The 23,294-nt window shown below is 40.6% G+C and overlaps 1 protein-coding gene across 1 annotated transcript in view; it reads right to left on the reverse strand.

Moving 5' to 3' along the window:
• The window catches only part of grapa (GRB2 related adaptor protein a), a 30,915-nt gene extending 9,411 nt beyond the window's left edge, over positions 1 to 21,504 (reverse strand). The window contains exons 1-4 of the mRNA XM_056402003.1: positions 21,085 to 21,504; positions 15,607 to 15,704; positions 14,477 to 14,596; positions 4,176 to 4,344 (exon numbers count right to left, since the gene is read on the reverse strand). Of these exons, the coding sequence (XP_056257978.1) occupies positions 4,176 to 4,344; positions 14,477 to 14,596; positions 15,607 to 15,704; positions 21,085 to 21,162 (465 nt within the window). The 5' untranslated portion in view covers positions 21,163 to 21,504. The remainder of the gene's footprint in view (positions 1 to 4,175; positions 4,345 to 14,476; positions 14,597 to 15,606; positions 15,705 to 21,084) is intronic.
• Between the last annotated feature and the right edge of the window lie 1,790 nt (positions 21,505 to 23,294).

Here is a 23,294-nt window from a genome sequence, read left to right on the forward strand (position 1 = left end):
AGTCGGGAGCACCAGTGCTATACCAGAGGAAAAAGTTAGTCTGAAGCCCTGAAGCTGTTTCGGTGTGAGGCCAGATGTTACCAAACAAGAAATAAATTTGTGAGACGCTGCTGTGTGAAACAAAAGCCTATTTTTGAGATCAAAACCTGTCGGCACAGCACCAGTCTGCTTTCTATGGCCAGTTACAGCACAACGCCATCTGAGTCATAAATCAAGTTAAAAGTTGATGAAAAGCTCAAATCCTGCTGGCTTGTGTGCTCCATTTACTCCATTACACTTACACAACAGCAAGTATATGAAGAAATTACGAATAAAAAGACTTATTGAAGTAAGATTACACATCACAGAGATCAATACATGTGGATCGTCTTCAGAAGAGCACAAGATTCAGACAGGCTTACCTACTCAACACATTTCAACCAATCACATTTTCTTCAAGTGCTGCTTGTGGTCATGATCCTATTCCACTATACTGCTGTTGTGCTCTAGCTCATTCTTTCAGGTTTGTACTTTATATTTGTGAAGACATACTGTGCCTACCTTTTAACTATAGGGGCAGAATCCACATCAGACTGGGGGGAAAAAAGTGAGAGAAATATAGTGTGCTGCCTTGCCTGAAATACCAATACCTGTCTCAAATTTAAAAAAAAATCCCCCTGGGGAAATGCCACACACACAGTAGGATGTGTGTGCATGAGTGTTGAGGTGTCATTTCCATAACAGCACAGTCTCTGTGACTCTAACCTCACTTCCTATCTGACTACCTCAGAAATACCACTAAGCAGCAGTGGTTGGCTATCTTCCATGTCAGTGCCTAAGAGGCCAATGTCTCTTTGCTTCTATATCTTTACTGTATGCAGAGCAGTGAGTTGATAGTTGAGAGCAGGGTTCACAAAGTGAACCTGAGGAGTCAAGGAGTGGTCACAAGTGGTCTCCAAGTCCCCATCTGCAGCACGGAAACAGATGGTAGCATGATGGGCAAAGAAACCTGGAAACTGTTCTCATATGCTTAAGAGTGGCTTTGGGTGGATGCCTTTTAAAGAAGGACATTAAAAGCCTTCAAGCCCCATTAAAAGGGCCACAGACAAACACATCAGATCTGAGATGTTTTACATCTCCAAAGCAATTTTGAAACTTTTTTACTTGCTTTTTGCTATTCAAATTATACCTTTGAAGATGCTGCTCTGCTCTGAGAAATGATTACAAGTATTTTTGGCCCTATAAAGATCACTATAAACACGACTGTCACTGAGTGACTGACTGACTGTCTGACTGATGAAGTTACACCATTGGTCAGCCAAATGCCATGTGACCGAGTGATAAAGTTACACCACTGGTCGGTCGGCTGTGTTGGAGTTGGAGTTTGGTCGTTGCTCTTTCAAACTGATTTGATTAAACAAGCAATGCTGCCAACATTTCCTGACTTATTTTCAAAAAAGCAGCAGACGTAGTGATTTTTTTTCTTTTTTTTTTGGACAAACCTTTGTTTCTTTCCATAGAGGGGAGTTGCCTGTATTTCCCTCCGCAGGCACAACCATATTTGCTGACCACATGGCAGCTGACGTGAATGACCTTCTAACTTTTTCTCTGGGAGAGCATTTTACATATGAATATAGCTTTTATATCGCTTTTTATCTTATGTGTTTGGAGATTTTGTCAGACGACATCACTGTTGTAAAATTGGGATTTTAGCAGAAACTTTGCGATAGCTTGGAAGTGACAGGTGGTAATATGTAGTCTTAATGGGCCATGTTTCAGTCACTATTTCATATTTTGTCCATACATGTAAATGAGAGCAGCCTTATTAGAAATTCGGCTGAATTAAAATACTGTATGCGTGAGCAGAGAGACTAGGAGAGAAGAAAACAGATAGAGGGTTGAAACTGGCCGACACTAGGCAGCTCCTGAAAGAGTTATTTCAGGCTTTCCCTGGAAAGAAATCTCTGATGCACGGTAAATTATGTATTTAACATTGTTTGGAAGCAGCAAAAGAGTTGCTTTAGCATGAGTGTACACAGATGTAGTGAAAAGCAAACATGCTTACATTAAACAGCAATGGTTGGTTTGTTAGCATGCAAACTTTTGCTAATTAGCACAAAACATAAGTACAGTTGAGGTTGATGAGAATGTTATTAGCTTTGCAGGTGTTTCATTATAGATCAGATTGGACAAGTTAAAATTTTGTGACACTAGAGGAAAAGTCAGGCGATCAGCAAAGTCACCTGGAAGCAAATCTGTCCATTAGTTTCGACATACTTTATTCTAGACCAAAGTGACCGACCAGCAGACCAACAATGGTCTGTTTTTAGTCGTGCTAGCATGGCTAAAAAAACAAAGCAAGCTGCCTTCACGGCTCAGTTGACACTGCTGAATAAATCGCTGAGAAGTATGGAATGTGCATTAAAAAAAAAAAAAAAAAAATTTTTATTCTGGGCATTGCCATGGAAACAGGTGTTAGACCGAAGGCACAGTCTAACTGAAAACAATGCACTCCCGGGAATCCCAGGTCTCTTTGTTGAACTCCTTATCATCTGAATATGAGTTTACCCTCCCTGTTGTAAATCAAACATGCTCTCCATGAGGCAGCTCTTTCTCACCCGACTATAACTTTACATTTGACTTCTCTCGGTGATCAGCGCTGCATCTTCTGTCCTCTAACAGCTAGTGGTCTATTCTCAGGTGCCAAGCTACAGAAGTAAATAGGATGTGATACGTATTAGCACACGGCTGGTGTTACAGTGATACAAACATGCTGTCATGTCAGGATCACTGTGGATCAAATCCCTCCGTAGCGACCAGGATCGCCTGCGGGTGTGGCTTGCCTGCGACTCCCTGGCATAGTTACCATGCAATGTGATCTTGTCTGCATAATGAGTTCACAATAACAACAACAGCAGCTTCTCCCATGGTGACACCGTCATGTGAACTACCTGTCGTTTCAATTTTCTCTTACTAAAACTGACAGAAAACTTTGTTAATATGCTGATATTTGGGCTTTTGGGTTGGATTACTAGTTCTCCTTCCACAACATTATTGTGCTGTTACAGTGATCTAATCTACACATTAATATAATTCAGTTGTTCAATTGTTATTAATTATCCAAGAGCATTAGATTAAAGATTAAAATGATTTCAGCCTGATCTATAGAGAGAAACTGGACTCAGCTCAACGAAAATTAATGTTCTGTCCAGACTTGATATGAAGGAGCTAAATCATGTCTGAAGTAAATAACTGCTTAATTTCCTTTAAAATATGTTTTCTTTAGTGCTGCAGTGCTCTCCTCTTCTGGCTCAGTGCCTAGGATGACTGATTTGGCTCTGCTCCTAACCAGCGGCAATCCTGTGATCTTTCATTACAAACTGTACCTCTACGGCAAACCCTGCTGCAACAGTCACAGCTCCAGAAATTTGACCAACATATGGACTGTTCCCAAAGCTGTCAGCTCCATTAAAAAAACTGGTAATGCCTTCAAGTCACCACGAAATGAAATATGAACACCTGGGTAGCTTGTTATGTTTGTACTAACATAGTGATTTGACAACAGATTGGTTAAAAAAAATAAAAAAAATAATCACATTTATCAAAATTCAATTTCACTGGCAACTTAGATAGAACAGGGATATGGAGGGAGACAGACACAGATGACGGAAAGAGCAGATGTGTTTTTAAATGGTTTGGAGGAGATTTAAAATGACATTGCAAAAAAATTAAATAAAAATAATAATGCTGAACTGATAAGGACTTAGGTGAGTTCCTGGAAAGTGAGACAGAAAGAGACAGTTCAGAGATAGAAACGGCAGCATTTCCTGCTGATTTATAGTATGAATAATAAGACGTGAGAAAGCCAGATTCATAAATTCAAAACGGGAATGTTTTTATAACAGTGCTTTAGTTCTATATTTCAGCAGTTGATGCAGTAACAGAATGTCTAAGAGGAAATTAGTAAAGATGATACTGAGAAAAGGAATCGTGCGATGATAAGATGATCATTTTATGTTTAAGTTAATTCTGTTGTTATAATTATTTTAATATTGACTTATTATTCTGTGATCTCAACATAAGCTTTCTGACTTACCAATTTATTACAATAATCTTTAAATAATAGTATAGAAAATAATATTTTAGGCAACTAAATTGCATAAAGAAAACAAAGAAACAAGAAGTCACATGCTCACCCTGGCGAAGTGCTCCGGGTCTCTCAGAAAGACGGTCCTCTCCTTAGCGATGCTGTTGCTATGGTAGAACTCCACCAGCTCGTTGAGAGAGGAGAAGAGCTCATCCCACACGTAGTACTGACCACAGCGATCCTGCAGCACCTTGAAATGCTGAACATGGTCCCCATAACTGCAAAACAAATAAACAGACAGATAGAGAGAACTTTACAACAGTTTCTCATCTGAAAAAGGGCATTTATGAAGATATCACCTCCCTCATTTAGCTTCAGTGGGGTCATGGAGTCAACACCAAAATGTTTCTCTCTGAGTTCAATGTTGCTGTAGTCAGATTAAGAAAAAAATGACGTGATATTTCTTGAGCGTATTGTTGTCACATCGCAGTTTATAGCAACAGTGAAGATTAAAGATGGTCATCATCATCCGATCTTCTCAGACTACAGTGCGTCTTCACATCACAAGTTACATTTTGCATACAATAAATGTGGAACGGCTTTGGGTTGATAACAACACTGTTGGCCTTTGGTCCTCTCATCCGCCCCTTTCACTCCACAGCTGTCAGCTGTCAGAGCTGGCATGAATTCAGAGCAGTCCTGTTCATTTTTCTCCTCAAAAAACACTGGAGTCACTTTTATTTCCTATTTAATTTTGTCTTCATTGATGTTTATCTATTTCAACCAGGTTAGTCCTGAGTGTTCACTAAAACGGACAAAGCAATACAAAAATAGACCAGGAGGCTGACACAGCCACAACACTTATAAAGAGAAACCCACACTGAAAAACTGTGGAAAATCTATGCAAAATGTAAATCAATATAAAAAGTAGAAAATAGAGACAATTATCAGTGGAGCCTTTTTTTAGTATGTGTGAGTCATATTTTGGAATTAAAAGAGCAGACGATGACATTTACATGAGCTGCTCTGTGGGTCTGGGGGAGTCTGTGCAAAGCAGATGATGTCAAACAAACGTATGTAACATCCATTTAAATGTGTATTACTTTACGAAAAAAAAATTTAGCACGATAAAAAAAAAAAAATTAAAAAAAAATTGTACCAGTAGTTTTGATGAATACAAGGTTGGCAGGGGAAAAAATCATTTAGTGAAGCCAAAAAACAATGAAATGAAGCCAATGGCACAAACAAAAATAGACACAGTTTTGGAGTGCAGGCCTTGTTGCTGTGATTAAAAGAGTTTGGCCAGTGTTCATTGGCAATCATACCTGCTCCCCTATCCTGCTCTGTGGTGGTTGCTAAGTAACTTGCCAGCTTATCTTTAGAAATCTGGACATCTCACCATGATCGTACTGTTATATAACTGCACCTAATATGCAATGGAAGTCAATACAACTCCCCCATATTTCTAAACACATCAGAGAGTAGGTGTGTGTGTCAGCCTTATGTTAATGATGATAAAAGCTCATTTCCCCTGTCCATAAAAAAGATAATAATGCAGTTGGGAAAACAGTGCTAACATCCTCATTTTCGTGTTTTTTATTGTAACATCATTGATGTCTATTAAGATACAGCAGAGTCTTCCTGTAAGTGATTTGTCTTTTCTCTAAAACGAGTACAATTCGGCATTCATGGTTTAACCTCACCAAACTCCTCCTCAATCTAGTCTGATGGGCACTGTTCCAAGCTCAGAGAAAGTAAATGAGCTTGGGCTTGTTTCACCCAGAATTTCTTTCTCTATTCAGCCGCCGAGCTTTGTGAACAAGCAGGACTGACTCCCTGATGACTGGATGGCATTCAGCTACACCTCCACCCTGCCCTTCTTTCTCTGCTTTCTCTGTTTCACCCTGCATGTCCTCATTTCTCTCCTCTCACCCTCAGTCCATGTCCCAAAAAAAATGATGAAGCTGTGGTGTGGAAAAAGGTGGTGTAATTCAAGCCAATTTGGGACGTTTTTTGACTGATTTTTGGATTGACACTGTTCCAGCCTCTGTAGTCTTTGAGCATCAAGTCATTCTGTGTGAGCAGCAGTGTTATCTGTCAGTCTTTTTTTTTTTTTGCTTTTGCTTTTGCCTCAGGGTCTGTATTCCTGTCTGTGTTCTCACTCTTCTCCATTATCTGACTTCTATCTAACTTTTCCCTCCCTGTTGCAATTATGTGCTCCACTGTGCCGCCGCTGCCTTTCTCGATTCAGCCTTACCCTTCCATTGACTCACACACACATAACACAAAGTCGTGATGTTCTCTGAATGATTTCCATTAGCCCCACCAGTGTCCCTAGTTGTCCGGCACCCTCTGCTGCACCCTAATGGTGGGGCCTTTTTTAGTATGTGTGTGTCATATTTTGGAATTAAAAGAGCAGACTATGGCATTTACATGGGCCGCTCTGTGGGTCTGGGGGAGTCTGTGCAAAGCAGATGATGTCAAACAAACGTATGTAACACCCGTTTAGATGTGTATTACTTTATGATATAAATAATTAGCCATTATATAAAAAAATATATTTTTGTACCAGAATGATTCCCATTAGCCCCACCAGTGTCCCTAGTTGTCCGGCACCCTCTGCTGCACCCTACTGGTGGGGCTCCGTTACTGCTGCCAGCTGCGCACGTGTGCAGCTGTTTGTCTGAGGGCGACAAAGCATGGGCCAGTGCGTGCACCGCATACAAAGAAATAATAAGTACGGATTTATGAGTGTAGAAGGTAAAGAGAAGAGTGGAGAGTAAAGACAGGATGTAGGCAGGGCAAGGACTTTCCCTTTAGGGGATTCACAAAAGCAGTATGAACACATCAAATACTCAAAGGGAAGGAAAAGGGGAAACAAAACATTTTAAGTTGTCCTAGCCTGTTCACCACATTTAGCTCATTTCCTGCAGGTGTTGGGCAAAAGTAACCATGCTTTGTCTAGCATTAATTTTTTGTTTCAGTTTTGAAATGTTTTTTTTTTTTTAACCTACCAGGCCCAGCTTAAAATTAACTGCTGTGTCTTACTAACAAAATGCTTGAAATCAGAATGAATGTGATGCAAACAGGCTATTTCATTCAGTGGCTCACAGCACACACAAGTTAAAGTTGGTTTTCCATAGACACGTGATGCCAGGTCTTTTGGGAAATAATTCCAGATGAAATATGAAGGAATTACATTCAAACTCTGTAAAGGCTACCATTATTTTGGGTGGGCAACATGTAGTAAAAATGTCATTTTGATTATATCAGACAATAAATCAACTGTTCTGAAAACTTACATACATATAACATCTGAAATATTTCATTCTGACCTTGGCAAATCGGTTCCACATGTAGTGCCAGAGGAAAACCAAAATTTCCTGTGACATCTCCATGCAGCTGATCAGAATCTATTCAAATATTGGAACAACAATGGAAACAATGGAAACTTACTAATATTATTTTATAAACTATATTTGACTTTTCCTCATCTTGTAAATAGTTTACATCAGTGATCCCATTGTGGTGAATACAAACTCTAACTTAGTTCAGCATTACCAGCAAAGGTTTATAAAAAGCAAAAGAAAAAGGTTTTTTAAAGAGGATGAGAGAAAGTAGATGAAATGAAATGTTGCAGCTATATCAGTGTTACAGCTGATGAAGGTTTTATTCATTATTACCCAGAGACATCAGAGAACCTGTGTGCTATAACAACACAGACAACATCTGTCTCAGCTTCATCACACACACACGCACACACACACACACACACACACACACACACACATAAAGCACACTCTCCAAGTGCCCTGTCATCTCCCTGATCCAGTGTAATTAAGGCCCACAGCGATAGAGAGATTATGTTCTTTTTCCAAGTAAAAGGAAACGAGAGAGAGAGAGATTAAGAGAGAACAAGAGTGAGAAAGATTGAAAGAGAGAAAATGAAATAGATGTAGAGATAGAACACACAGCGAGAGATATACTGTAGATGAGGACAGAAGTTATTTTTAAAACTTTACTCTGTGCCAGCACAATTCAAGATGCGTGAAGGTCATCCATCCATCTCTCCCTCGACTTCCTCCATCAGTCTATTCTCACTTCCCTGTTCTCGCTGTCTCTCATCCTGCCACCCCCCCCACCCACCCCTCTAATCTGCTGTTCAGATTCTAAACTGCTGCAGATGTCTGCAATGCTTCACCCAGACACACTGACACCTCCAGCTGTCAATTTAACTCTGTGACTGTGTGCGTGTGTCAGTAACTTATGGTCGTGTCAAGGAGTTAGCAGTCTGCATGCTTGCTGCAAATCACAGATTATATCTTGTGTTGACATGTGCCAGGCAATGAGTGTCTGTTGGTGTGTGTGTGTGTGTGTGTGACTGCCTGTCCATGGCTTGTGTCTCATGTAAGACAGCTTGTCTGTGAGCTCAGTGGCCATGAGTGTGTGTTTGTATGTGTGTGTGTGTGTACAGTACGTGTGTGCCATCCTTGCATGTGTGTGTACATGTGTGTCACGCTTGCATGCCAGCCAAGTATGTCAGTGAGAGAGTGAGAGGTTCAGCTCCTCCTGCAGCATTAAAAAAGCAGGGCTGTCACCTGCTTCGATAGATGAGGAGTGTGTGTGTGTGTGTGTGTGTGTGTGTGTGTGTGTGTGTGTGTGTGTGTGTGTGTGTGTGTGTGTGTGTGTGTGTGTGTGTTTGTGTGTGTGTGTGTGCAGTTAGGGGGCTGAGACGGAGCGAATATGGGGGAAGAATGATAAAATATGTTTGGTGGAGGCAATTTAGTTGAAAGTGTGTTGACGGCTCAATAAGGAGCCTGAAAAAGAAATGATATGAGCTCCATAAAGTGAGAAGGAGTCTCTTCTCAAGTCAGTTATCGCCACAGAAAAAGCAGACACTTACCTAAACAATGATTATATTTAAAAAAGAAAAAAAAAAGATTTATTCTGCCTTTGAAAAGACACCATGCCTGTATAGCTTTGTATCTTTTCCAACTCCCAAACAATGAATTCAAACCATGAATTCTTGCGTGTCAGCCTGAAAATTAGGACAGACTGATACGATCGAGTTCAGAACAAGAGCTGCTGTCACTGATTGAGATATATTTCGGGAGATGGAGCCCATAACAGCAACTGGCAACTTTTACTGTAATAAAGGAATTCCTGTATGTGAGTAGTTATGTAATAGTTTCTCAGAGCCAGAGCTCCTTCGAGGGAAAAAATAATCTAAGTCATGTAGCTAAATCTCAACAGGCAGAAGCCAAAGAGCCACAGGTTTTTTTGGCTGTGTAATGTTACACAACCCCTTAAGTTAGAAGCTATAGACATAATTTACCAAAACAAAAAAAACAAAAAAACAACTATAATTTCAAGTAGCTTTGCCATCTCTCCAAGAGATTAGCTAAACCAGCCTGTAGTGATTTCAAATAGTTAGCACTGCTACTGTATGTGGTAAAGTCTTAAAAGAAATTGTTTGACAGGTTGTTAACTTTCTTGCAGAGTCACGTGAGAATATCTATACCAAAATATGAATGATGAATATGAAGCTAGCCAGTAGCCTGTTAGCTTGGCTTAGCACACAAACTGGAAACTGGTGTAAACAGCAAGCCTTTGCATAGGGTAACAATTTTTTATTTTATTTTTTATTTAAGTTTTTGTGTGGATTAAACAAACCAGACAGCGAGCTTTAGAGGTGCTATTAGGTGCATTTTCTTACCTTTGGACAAAACCAGGCTAGCTGTTTCCAGTCTTCTGTGCTAAGCTAACTAGCTGCTAGTGGTGGCTTCATTTTTTACTGTTCAGACACAAGAGCAGTATCAATCTTCTGATCCATCTCTCAGCAAGAAAGTGAATAAGTCTAATTCTTAAAATATCCAACTTTCAAGTTGCTAGCAAAAGTCATGGGGGAGCTTTTAGCCAACTTTTTAGTTACCCCTACAGTTGATACAGAGCAGAGACGGACAGAGATAAAAGGCAAAGGATAGAGTAAAGATAGAATTAAGTAAGAAAGAATTGAATAAAAAAAGAGACAGAGAAAGGAAAGGAGGAGACCTTCTGGAAGGTTTGTCTCCCAGAGGACTGGCTGGTCTTATTTCATCTCTACTGTCAGTATGAGAAAACAGAGAAATAAGAACTTAAAGCAGACCCCCACCCCCCACTGTAAGCTTTTCCTTCTCCTGTCTATTTTATCTGCTGTCGCTGCTTGCTCTTTCACTCCGTCTCTGTTCATCTCTCTTTATATTTTTCCCTCTCCTCTGTATTTCTCTATGTATTTATGTCTCTGTCTCTCTCGAGTCTGTCTCAGTCGCGTTTTGGTCACAGAACTGTGGTATTACAATGTGTCATTGAGCTGGGGCGTAAGCCTTACTGGAGAGTTGAAAAAACAGAAGACCAATGCACCAGTTTTTCTATAGTTGCTACATAAAGATGAATTCATTAGGGATTTTTCCAAATCCCTCCAGCGCCCATTTATTCATCATATGCAAACAGCTTTAAAGGAATAGCTTTGTTGCCAAGAGTTAAATGGAGAAGATTGATACCATTGTCAAGTCTGTATGAAGCTACAGCCAGCAGCCAGTTAGCTTAGCTTAGCACAAAGATTGGAAACGGGAAACATCTAGCCTGGCTCTGTCCGGGCAACAAATGAGATAACGTGTAAATAAGATTAAGAGGCTTTGTGCTAAGCTAAACAAAGATAAGCTAACCGGCTGCGAGAGATGCTTCATATTACAGACATGTTATATTACAAATTGATCAAACTCGTGCTTCAGTGGTTTGGGGATGCATAAAGCAGGAACAGAACTTAGAGAAATTCACCTGGAAAAAAAAAGAAGCTATTTGCTTCCAGCCCCATATATTTATTCCAAAATGGTATTGCATAACTCACTGACTCACTTCTTGACTCTGTCATGAAGTCTTTGATGCATTTTCCCCACATGCATTAATTTGTCCAAGTAAACCCAAATAATGTACTATCTGAGGAGTTATCAAGAGTCACTTAGTGTGAGATTGCCCCCCAGGTGATTACATTCATGCGACTTCGAACCCGCAGAGACAATGTTGCTGTAAAATAAGCATAAGCCCAAAGGTCAGTTCCCATTAACGGTTCTTCTTTAGAGTAATGACTGTGATAAGAGACTAATGATGACTGATGACAAGGAGGCTGAATGAACAGCTCAATTCAGCACTTACTGTATGAGCCATCAGCCACTGGTAGAATGAGTCAGTGATATCTCAGGCCATGTCAAAGATGGTGGCCAGGAGGATGTTTTCTGTGGCTGAAAACGTCAGTTTAGATCAGATGTGAGACCAAGAAAACAGATGTGGGTTAGATATGTCTGCTGTAGTCTTAAGGAAAAGCACCTGGATTAAACTCCCTGAATAACAATAGTGAACACACAGAGCTTGAGACACATCAACACACACAACATTTCTGACAGACATCCGGCTCAGACAAACTATCAGACTGTTAAACCAAAGAACATGTCTTTTGTTCTACAAGACCTTCACCCAATAAAAGACAAAGGCCACAGGACAACCACCTTGGTGTTTGTGAGCTTTCATGTGCATGCAAAGGCTGACCACCGTGCTCTTCATACAAAATGTTTCAAGCAGGACGTAGCTGTGGTGAAACAGCTTAGAGCTCCATCACACAACAAGATATGCAGCGATCAAAAAGAAAGCGACGTCCTGCTCGCACAATTTGACAAAAATATAAAGAAACATTTTCTACTGTTTCAAAGAGAAACAGGTAACCCAAGTCCTTGATAAACAAAATGACAAAAACTTAAAATATCCCAAAAATCTATTAAAGGATCTATTGTGTTGTAATTATAATTAATTACAATGTTAATGAAATAGTAATTGTAATTGTTTAGTGTATCAACTTTCCCTCGAAGAACACTGTATGCTTTTGCTACTGATTTCTTAGAGTGTGTGTTGATGACGCACGGAGCCTGAGAACAGTTGTTACTTTCAGCTGTGAAGGTGCATGGGGTGAGGGGGCTGACATTGATAGTGAATGTGGCAGAGTATGAATCAGGAAGTGAGATTTTCCATTTTAGAAAAGGTGACAGTTACATCTCTTCTCTGCAAGAATTTGTAAAATACCACACAGGTACAAGACATGCTGCCTTTTATTTAAAACTATGTCAATGTGCCTCAGTTCCTTTGCTTAACTTTTTCTTTTTCAGGATAGATCGATATTATAGCATTGTGAAAAAATGTGAAAAGACAAAATACAGCCTTTGGGTGCATCTGCTGCTGAGTCAAAGGAAGATGTGAAGCCCAGCTAAGCAAAATGGATTCCTCATCTCTCTCTATAAAATACTAGGTTGGCGTCACTTTGCTCCACTTTCCAGAAATAAGCTACTAAATAACCCATTGGGACAGTGTCACTAGGCACAGTCTGAAGTTAGTCCCCTGCCACATATTCTTTTATACCCACCTTTCAAAAGTATTCGGCTCTAAAGGTGTTTTAAACAAGCCCACCCTCTATTCTGTCTGTACTTCAGACCACATGCCCTTCTGACTGAATTTCCATGACGACTGATCACCTTGAAGGCCCGCAATCAGAACCATATCCTCCACTGAGGCTGCTGAGGTCATGTCACTGGTGCTTTCTCCGGAGATTTTAAAAAACCTGCGGGAAGGTCTGCATTCTACATCGGCGGATATTTTATATGCTGGTTCCAGCATCTTTCTGACTCAATATATTCAATCTTTAGGCATATAAATAAATTAACAGCTAAATAAATGCAGGACTTGTTATTTTCTTACCAGCATTTGATTTGATCACTCTTTAGTGATAGAAAACATTTATCTTCAAATTTAATTATAACTGTATATCACAACCAAATGATCAAAGTAATAATAGATGGATTTGAAACTGACCTTCAGTTTTAATGTATCATCACATTGTCATATTATATTTAATGAAGAAAAACATTCAATATAAAAGCCATCATCTATGAAAATGCATAGCTATTTTAACTGAAAACTACAAATATCATAAATTTAAAGTTTAACCTTATACCACATTCACAATGTTGCATGATTCCTAACTCCACCTGCAGTTTTTCCAATAAAGCAAGAAACAAAGCCCCTTTCTTGAACCCGTTCATGGCTGTGAAAGTGGATCTGATTTTCCCGGACTGACGTGACGTCAAAGCCGGACCGCGCTGAGCCGAATCTCCACTGTTACTCCTGTCTCACGTCTCCTCTGACAGGAGAACTGTTTGTACATGAGGGCCACACACACACACACACACACACGCGCGCGCGCTCAGACAAACACCTGACCCAATTTTCAAGCTGCTGCACGATCCAGCAACAACAGCCAGAGAGACATCAACAAACAGCCAAAAAAACAAGTAGCATCAAAATCCTCTCTGTCCCCTCTTGGCAAACCTGTTTTACACACAGCACCTCCCTTCTCTCCCCTCACTGTTCTGTAATTTTCCCTTTTTATTCCCCTACTGCAGTCAACCTGTTTATCCTTTCCTTTCCTTTCCTTTCCTTTCCTTTCCTTTCCTTTCCTTTTTCTCCTTTCCTTTCCTTGCCTTTCCTGTCCTTTCCTGTCTTGTCCTGTCCTGTCCTGTATTAATCCTTCTAAAAGTCTAAGACAAATCCACTGAGAGAGAGTATCATGCCCAGAGATCAGAAACTGACCACAGAACAACCCAAAAATTCAACTCTTAACCCCTGACTTGAGCCATCTTACAGCCCCAGCTGCAAGTGAGAAGCCAACCCTCTGTTCCAGACCTGGCCTTTATTAACGCCAAATTTCAGCCTTTATAACCCCCACCCGCACTCACACACCCAGCCTCTCCAATTCTAATATCTACACAGCCCCCGGGAGCAAAACACCAAGCCTCAGCTGCATCCCTGACCGTCATCCCCCAACAAGACAACCGATCGCCCCCATCAGCAGCTCCAGATGCCGCAGTGTGCCAGACAGGATTAGCTCACATCAGGCCAGAGGGGTTGCAGATCTTCCCTCTTACCCTCCACCCCACACCTCATCCTCTAAACCCTCTTCCTCTGACTGCTCCTCTGATCCCCTGCCACCGTCATAAACACTACACTACACACACACACACACACACACACACACACACACACACACTAATACATGCGCATATTCAGAATGTATTAATTAACAAACAAGGGACAATTATACTGTGTGCGGAGGGGATGTGTGCACACATTATATGTTTTACATAGATCTGCTAATTAAATGAGATTGTACTGGATGAGACAGGATGAAAATTTACTCTTCCCTGCGGAGAAACAGGGCAGTTGCAGTAATAAGTGGACACATGACAATATAGGAACACACGCATCAAAGTCGTGTGTTTTAGAGGAAAAAGGTCAAAGTGCAAAATATATGATTCTTGAATGATCACCTACCTGACAGACATGGAGAACTCTCCGGGAGCACTCTCACTCTCTCTGACCAGAAACGCTCCACACTCCCTGTGTCTGAGGCGACTTTCTGCCACGCCACGAGATATACGACCTGCAAACCAGCTGCAGGCAAGAGAGAAAGAAATGGACAGAAAGAAAGAGGTCAGTGATGCTACTGCTTCATGCATATGATCTGTGTTGTTCAGATTAATGAGCAGCTGCAACACAATTGAGCACAAATCAACTTGAGAAGGGAATTTGTTTGGATGTTTGTATTTTCAGCACAGCACAGATCAATGCTGACAAATAAAAGAGAGGTTGACTGTGGGGTGAAAAAAAAAAGTAAAATTAGCACATTGGTGAAGTTATTTTTAAACACGCTGCTAAATATGCATGCAACACAAATCCCAAAATGCTGGATTTCAGTTGTCAGCGGTGGAGCGGTAGTAATAATTTCATTTTTCATTTTATTTTATTATTTCTCATTAGTTTTGCTTAGTAGAGCAGTTTGCTTTGATGCAAGGCTTGCATAAGTGATGTTCTGCTTTCATGAACCTGCGCTCCTCATCTGATGACTCAGATGAGGACAGAGCGCATCCAGTATGGTGGACAGATTACAGGACGCTCTCGTTTCAGGTCAAAAAGGTCAGCGTTCTGGAATTTTATTTCATGGCTCTTGTGAAGAAATGTGGAGGAGTAAAAAACACATTTCCCAACAGACCATACACGAACTCTGACTGGACCGTACAGCAGTGTTCATTAATGAGCCAGAGCTGCTGTAATGGCTGTGCTGTCAGTTTAGTGTTTGTCACAGTGAATGGTAGAACCCAGCTGGTGTATGACCATCTGATGGAGATTCAGGGTGTACCAGCAGCTTCACTGTAAACACACACACACACACGGCTGTATGTGATTACGTAAGGCAGCGAGTGAGTGTGTTCCTTTGGGTAGGCTGCCTTATGCCGGAGTGCAGATGTCCAAAGCAGAGCAGAAACCGCCCAGAGGTGCTCACGCTCACTGATGAGCTGTTTAGATAGACCAGTGCTGGACGTGTGAAATGTATTCATCTGCTTTACAGATGAGTTGACGATGCCTGTGTGTGTGTGTGTGTGTGTGTGTGTCTGTGTACTTACGCGTGTGGCCGCAGGTTGATGTAGTTTTTTGGCACAAAGCCTTTTCTGTTGTGGAGCTCAGCTGTGTACCAGTTAGGATCATCCTCCATGTTGGTGATCTAGGAGTGAGCACACGCACACACACACACGCGCGCACACACACACACACAAACACACACACACACACACACGCACGGATGTAATATTGCCCATAATGATGTTAATGCAGGCTTGGTCATTATTTTTTCTCTCTGTCTCACTGTATTTCAGTCTCCTCGCCAGGCCAATCTTCCTCAATTATCCACTACAGTGGCTTTTATCCATCTTTGTGTGAACTCTCAATTCACACAAATTCCAAAGCACACAATATTATTGGCAAGTTCAAAATGCCACATGAAGACCTTTGTGATTACGCACATGCAGGGCCAGCAAACAGATCCGGCCTGCTCTGCATTAACCCAGAAATTTCATCATAATGTCACAATGCAAGCTTCATTTCAATTGTTTTTGACTGCTCTCATTACAGTATCAGTTCTCATAAAACATTTAAAGTGAGTGTGATAAAATAATACATTCTTCCCCCTTACAGATCAAATCTGAGTTCATTCACATTCAAAAACTGTGCTCAATTCGGCACACTCTGAGGTCTCGCCGCAGCAACCGTACATGGTCTGGTGTGGCAACTAGCTTATGGTGGCTAATGATAGCTACTCTTAGCAAGCTTAAGATAGACGCTGCTGTGTAAGTGACATGTCAGTCAGCTCACTGACTTTAAGTCTCTGTTTGTGCTTCTGTTACACAACATCGTAGCATTATACAGGTAACATTTCAGCGAAGAAGAAGTCAACACATCATGTCAGTTTGTGCAGTGGAACTGGCTGCAGTGTGACTGTAGGGGCCTCTGTTCTACAAAAGTTGCATGGTCTCGCTTTAAGCATTTAATTCAAAACAACCAGCAATTAACTCATAAATGCCTGAAATTTGTCTCAGGGGCAGCTGCCACATTCACATTACATCAGATTTATCAAAGCTCATAAACATGGAAAGGGCATTCATGTCAGCCTCATGGTGGTAACGAGAGAGACAGTCAGTGTTTCTAGATGGCTGATATGGCCCTGCACGTTGTTGTATGATATGGCCCCTGTATTGTGTGTATGTCCCAAATCATTTTTAAAAATCTGCCAAAAGCTGCAAATATATTTTTGTGTTTCAAGTAATTTGCTCCAGACAGAAAATGATTGAAGTGAGTGACGTCTGCTCATCCCTGACCTGATTGATGTTCTCTATACCTCCTACATTCATTTTGAATAGAGCCGGGGCTGGCAAAGCTAAATCATTATTATTCTCATTATAAATATATTATTATTGACAGTTTTTAGACAACCTTAGAAAAACCAAGTGATGAGGGCAGGGGAGGACAACCTTTAATTGTGAGAGAGACACATTGTCACCTGATATGCTCCAGTTTAATATGAAGCTGTTTTATTCTCTCTCATCTCATTGGTCTGGTCTATTATTGTCATATTTATTTCGGTATTCTAATCCAGTTGTGACAATCCTTGTCATTTTGATATTTTAAGCCGTTGTTTTTTTTGCTCTGCTTGGCTGCTTGCAGAGACACATTTCATAAACCCCTCTTTTTTTTCATCTCCCCTGCAGAACTGAGGTCACTTCGTCATCACTTTTTTGAGTTTTTTTTTTTTTTTTCTGTATCACATTGCCACTGCGTTTTATCAGCAAAACTAAACAGGTAAAATGTGACAGATAGTAAAAAAAACTGTACAGATGAAATGTATCCTGCCAGTGAGCACTTCAGTGATGTAGAACTCCTCGGGCGATGTTGCCCATATGTCAAGAAGTTGCCCTGTTCGCTTCTCTGCCTTTAGGAACTTTATTTCATGCACCAGCTATTTTAATGGTTACACTGCACATTTGTATGGGCATTTTAAAATGTGTCGCAGGCTATAGAATGATTTAATGTCCATAGCATCAATCATTGTTCAGTCACAGAGCTGAATGATTGCCCTTTGAATCAGTTCGTGTTTTCAGCATCGGTCCAAAATACGTTTTATCTGGAGAAGAAGTTCCACTTAAACAACCCTATGCTATATTTTAAACAGATTAATGTGACATGTTGCACTATATTAATACTATCACATTTACATAAGCCCAACTGGATGTTTTCTCTTGTCTCTACTGCAGTCACTTATTCAACCGACCTGAGCCACAGCCTCAGTTAATTCATCACTCTCACTCTGTGACCCACAGACATTAACTTTTCCAACCAAAATTTTCCCCACCTCTCATGAACCTCCTTCTTGATGACCTTTTTTAATTTTGCTTCTTAATTCCACTTTGCCAGGGGACACATTACAGTTACATCTAGAGCTCTGCACTTCTCAGCTTCTCTTCTTCTCTTCTTTACTTCCTACAGACAAGACACTTACATCACAGCCCCACCGTTTATTAAACAATACACAGAAGTTATACGCCTGTTATGTTTGTATTGCTCATAGACCATCATGACAGAGAACACGGCGAGTCTGCGATCAGCCAAATATATTAATAACCAAATCTATAAATGATTTCTTCATTTCTTTTCGTATATTCTAAAACTTTCCATGCTTTATAACTACATCTACATTGTCACTGACAATTACGTCTTTTCATTCACCTTCACAGGATGCACATTCTAAATGCATGTTTGTGCCCCACTTGCACACATAAAGGCAGCCTGGGCTCAGGTCCTTTTTGTTGGACCAGGAAGTGCAGCAAATAAAAACTTTATTTCCCAAGGATCTATTTTAGTGACTCAATTTTTTTTTGCATGTTTCTTATTCGGTGATGGGGGTACCCGTTGTTCTACCTGGCTACGTTCTATGATTTTAGTCACTGCCACTGACAGAGGAATCACACAATCCCAAATTGTCACATTCGTGTGTTGGGGTTTGAGGAACAAAAGAAACGCCCCACTTTTGTGTCCCCTGTGTCAAACTCTGTTTCCTGGCTCGACACTGAATGTCAAAGCAGCTACTTTTTTATTGAACTATGAAGCTATCATTATAATCATTCCTTTACGAGTCTTCACTCCGCTCCACTCAGACTGATTGATCACATTTATCACATGGCTACTGCACAACAGGGCATGAACAAAACAATGCTCCCCCATATGAATGATACAAAGAAATCTGATTGCTCTCATCCACACTGGCAACAAGGTGGGAAAAGGAGCAGCTACAGAAAGGGGGGTTTTTGGCCCACTAAAAGGAAGTAGTAACAGGAGAGTTATCTGACATTCAGTTTAGTGTCTTTTTCAATGATGGACATATTGCATGATACTATATGAAATGTTGTGATACTGTAAAGTTCAGGCCATCTGTGCTGCGAGCAGGAATGAGCAAACGTGGAGAATTATTTAAAAGTCTGACTCAAGTGTGAACCAGAGCTGTTTGGCTGAGTCAAGAGAGTAGTTTATCCCAGCGGGAGGAAAGAAAACATTGCACATAAAGTGAACAGCGTTTTAAGTGTTGGTCCCATTTTAGCCATAATAAATGTGTCACCGTGGCTTTGATGCTGTTTGACCTAGCCACCAACTGAGTGCTAATCAAACCCAACAACTAAATCTATCAGGATTCACAAGTAGGGTATTTAGAAAAAAAGATTCTCAAATTGTTGAATCCGGATATAAAAAGTGCAGGGAATAAAGAATCACATTTATTTTCTGTAACAACACACTGACAGCAGCAAAACTAAACGCCACCTCATATTGGCTCCATCATACACTGGCACTCGGCTCCAAATATAAATAAATAAATAAAGATTTTGCAGACAGCTGAAATGAGAAGCTGCTTTATTCATGTGTTGTCTAATATTGGAACAGAGTCTATCTGTGATGAATATTATAGTAGCGTATGGCTTGCAATTAAAGGTAAATTCCACCCTCGAGCATTACTATCCTGTTAGACATCATCAAATAAGTCATGGGGTAATTTTGTGGTGTCTACCTCATCATCCTTAGGTGATTTCCAACATTTCCCAGATTTCCCCATTTGAAACCTTTCAGAGATGGTGGCAAACTAGTACAAGCAAACAGCACAAGTCCTAGTCAAGCAAAAGTCAGCGCTGCCTCTGACACCAAATTTACCAGCATCAGCATCATTGCACTCTGGTCTACTGAGGCTAAATCCAGCAGAAATTGATTTCGCTGTGTCTTCTAGCCTGGATTTGTCTTTGTATGACTGTCGAACAGCTGGTGTCACGGTTTGTTATAAGTCGAGAAAGAAGCTCTTGCTCTTTAATTACGAGGTTCACTGTTGATGTCTTAAAGGGATGATTTTCTACAACAATAATTTCCAGCCGTACAGGAACGATGTCAGCACTGCGTTTTGCCTATTAGCCATCAGAGAAATACAAAAGCTGTAGCCTAGAATTTGCATCATGCATCTAGGAATATCTTGTCATTTTGGGAAATAAGATCTTTATTTATTTATTTATTTTCAGGCAGTTAAATGACGAGATTGATTTAAAAAAAAAAAACTCTTCTGTCTGGACAATAAATATGACGTTACTGCCCTGAGGCCTTAGCTTGGCACAAAGACCGAAAACAGGGGAGGGCGGGACAGCTAGCCTAAAGCACAAAGATGATAAATTTGCCATTTTATGAGGGGTTATGCATCTCTGCATTTCTTGGCCAGGACCAGTTTCCGGGCTAAACTGGCAGAAATTCCAGGAAGTTACTGCTCCCAGTCAAGATATAGTCTGTTACATAATGTCTGTTAAAGAGTTTTTACATTTTAGTTCTTGTATGGATAAAACAAACAAGATGTGGCGCATTATTTAGTGAGCTTTGAATATACTGGCAGACAGATGTTGCCACCAGGTTCTGATCTGTTTCCCTCTGTTTCTAATCTTTATGTTAAGCTACAGTAGCCGGCTCCTAGCTCAGGCTACATGTTTACCATCGATCTTCTATTCTAACACTGGTCAAAAAAGTGAATAGGTATATTTCCCAAAATGTCAAACTATTATTTTAAACTACTCTAATTTTGCTTTACAACTTGTTGAGTTAGTTACAACTGTGTAGATCAAATAAAAAATAAATATCTGTACATATTATCCTCTCAGTTACCAGCTGCACCAGGGCCAAAAATCCAATGTTTGTAACAATCAAAACAAGTTCAAGCCATCTATACACTGGTTGTTTTTCATATGGCTCTTTCTTTAGTCAGCCACAGCAGCACCTGGATCCGGACTGTCAAGAGCTGTTGATGCTAAAGTTATAATTGTTGTAATTATCACAGCAGAGGCGGAGAGAGAGAAAGAGAGAGAGAGAGAGAGAGAGAGAGAGAGAGAAAGTGATGGTGGTGGTTGATTTGTTGCTTCAAGTATGAGTAGCATGTGTAGATAGATAGATAGATAGATAGATAGATAGATAGATAGATAGATAGATAGATAGATAGATATAGAAAGGGAAAAGTGGGGAACAATTATTTTCCTTACCTTGAGCATGTCTCCCTTGTTGAAACTGAGTTCATCGCCCTCAGTGGCACGAAACGTATACAGTGCCACCGCTTCCATGCCGAAACCCCTCAACACACACACACACACACACACACACACTCACACACACTCTCAAACACACACTTCAGGGACCCCCACTAACCTCCCTGGCACGGGGAGTGGGGGGGGAGAGAAAGAGAGAAAAAATATTTTAAAGAAATAAATATATAAAAAGCTGTAAGAAGACAATACCATGAAATAAAAGACAAGAAGAGAAGGCAGAGAAGAAGAGGAGTAAGAGAGGAGAGGTGTCCGTCTGTCCGCTGAGCCAAAGAGCGCGCGAGAGAGTCAGAGCAGAGGGAGAGAGAGAGAGAGAGAGAGTGAGCTCAGTGAGGGGAAAAACACGACTGGCTGCTGCTCAGCAACACACTGCCATGAGTAACGTTTAGAGACAGAGAGAGAGAGAGAGAGAGAGAGAGAGAGAGGGAGAAAGAGAGGCAAGGGAGTGGGAGGCACTTCCTGTGTATATATTTGTCTCATACACTCAGTGTGGCTTCTGTGGATTCTGTATGTGTGTGGTTTGTCGTTACACTTCTCTCACTGTGCGAGCCGGCTTTAGTTTTTTCACACCTTCACATGCAGTGAAAAGTGAGCTCATGTTTGCTGTTGTTCCTCGTTACTTTTTTAAGATTGAAACTTTTAGGCGGAGGTCAGGAGAGAGTGAGAAACAAAGGGGATAACCCACCCAAAAATGATGAAAACAGATGAGCTTTGTTTATCAGCTCATTAAACACGAGTTGAGCTGGATTTCTCTGTGTAACAAACCTTCTGGCACGTCAGGTTGGCACACAACATGTCGACTGATTTCTACTTCAGTGTCAGACTGTAGTTGTTGCAGCTAAATCAAAGGCTTCACTTCCCTTTTGTTAACCCCCCCCCACACACACACACACACACACACATTTGTAGGCTACATGTCACATTACTAATTTTTTGTATAGCTTTGGCTCAACATGCTCAACAATCATAAGCATGTGGATAATTATTGATGGATAGATAACTATCCCACTAATCAACACTGTGAAGTCTCGTGTGTGTGTGTCTCTAAAATGTCTCCAACAGTTACTTCAGTAGTTGCCAGCCAGTGATGTCTGAATGTTATTCCGTTGTGGCGCTTTAAGAAGTATCTCCTCAAAAATGTAGCTTCTCGTCAGGGCAACGATGACTTTGGAGATAGCGCACGGATGTCGCACACACCTGATTGGTCAGGACGGCTCGCTTGTGTTTTCTCCTGCAGGTTTCTGATGTCAGCAGAGATTGTTGATAGTAAAAACAACATGAAACAAAACTGAAGAAAGAAAAAGTCCGAGTTATCTTCTTTAAACTAAAACACATCTAGCCACCAAACCATTTTCTCTATAAACCCTTTGTTCACCGCTATTTAACACAATGACTGACAGAACGGAAATACAACCGTGGCACACAATAGTCTCATATTCCAACCCATATTCAGTAATAAAACTAGGCAGACCCTCCAACTGTCACTCGTGTCACAAAGTAAGTGAAAGGCTCTGACAGAGGGGAATACACAGTGTTCGGTGGCTCTAACAACAGGAGAGATCTGCTGCTGAGCTATAAATCACAATTTACACCAATCAGTCAGGCTCCTCTTTACCCCTTGTGTCTAGAAATCAGGGTTTACTTGTCACCTATTTTTCTAAATGTTGTGAATTAGACCTAAAAGACACTGATGTTTCAGACTATTGCACAGACAGGTGCATCGGTACACTCATACAAGTACTTTACAAAGTTGATTATTCTCTTTGGTGTAAGATAAAAAACATGCAAACATCAGGTCTTATTTATTAGGTCTGGATTTTCCAAACGGCGCTGAGGCCACGAGCTGCCACAGAATGAGAAAGCAGTCGCCCTTTTGCTTTGTCAGACTATGTCATGGGAAATGTTGCAGCTGTCTGTAGCTGTTCAAAATCCTGAGTTATGTGTGTTTGTTCTTTATTGTGAAACTCCTCCTGCAGTACAATACTTATGTGAAACCAAAAAACAAGGGCATTTTTACACACATTATTGTAAATTATCACAGAATTATTAATGCAGGGTTAAGTATATAATTTAGCTTCAGTTCTGAGGTTAGCATTTGAATTAAATGTATTTTAGTCTAGTCTGGTCAGAGACTTGCAAAGGTTTAATTT

The sequence above is a fragment of the Seriola aureovittata genome, chromosome 17 (genome assembly GCF_021018895.1).
Source record: "Seriola aureovittata isolate HTS-2021-v1 ecotype China chromosome 17, ASM2101889v1, whole genome shotgun sequence".
Taxonomy (NCBI): Eukaryota; Metazoa; Chordata; class Actinopteri; order Carangiformes; family Carangidae; genus Seriola; species Seriola aureovittata.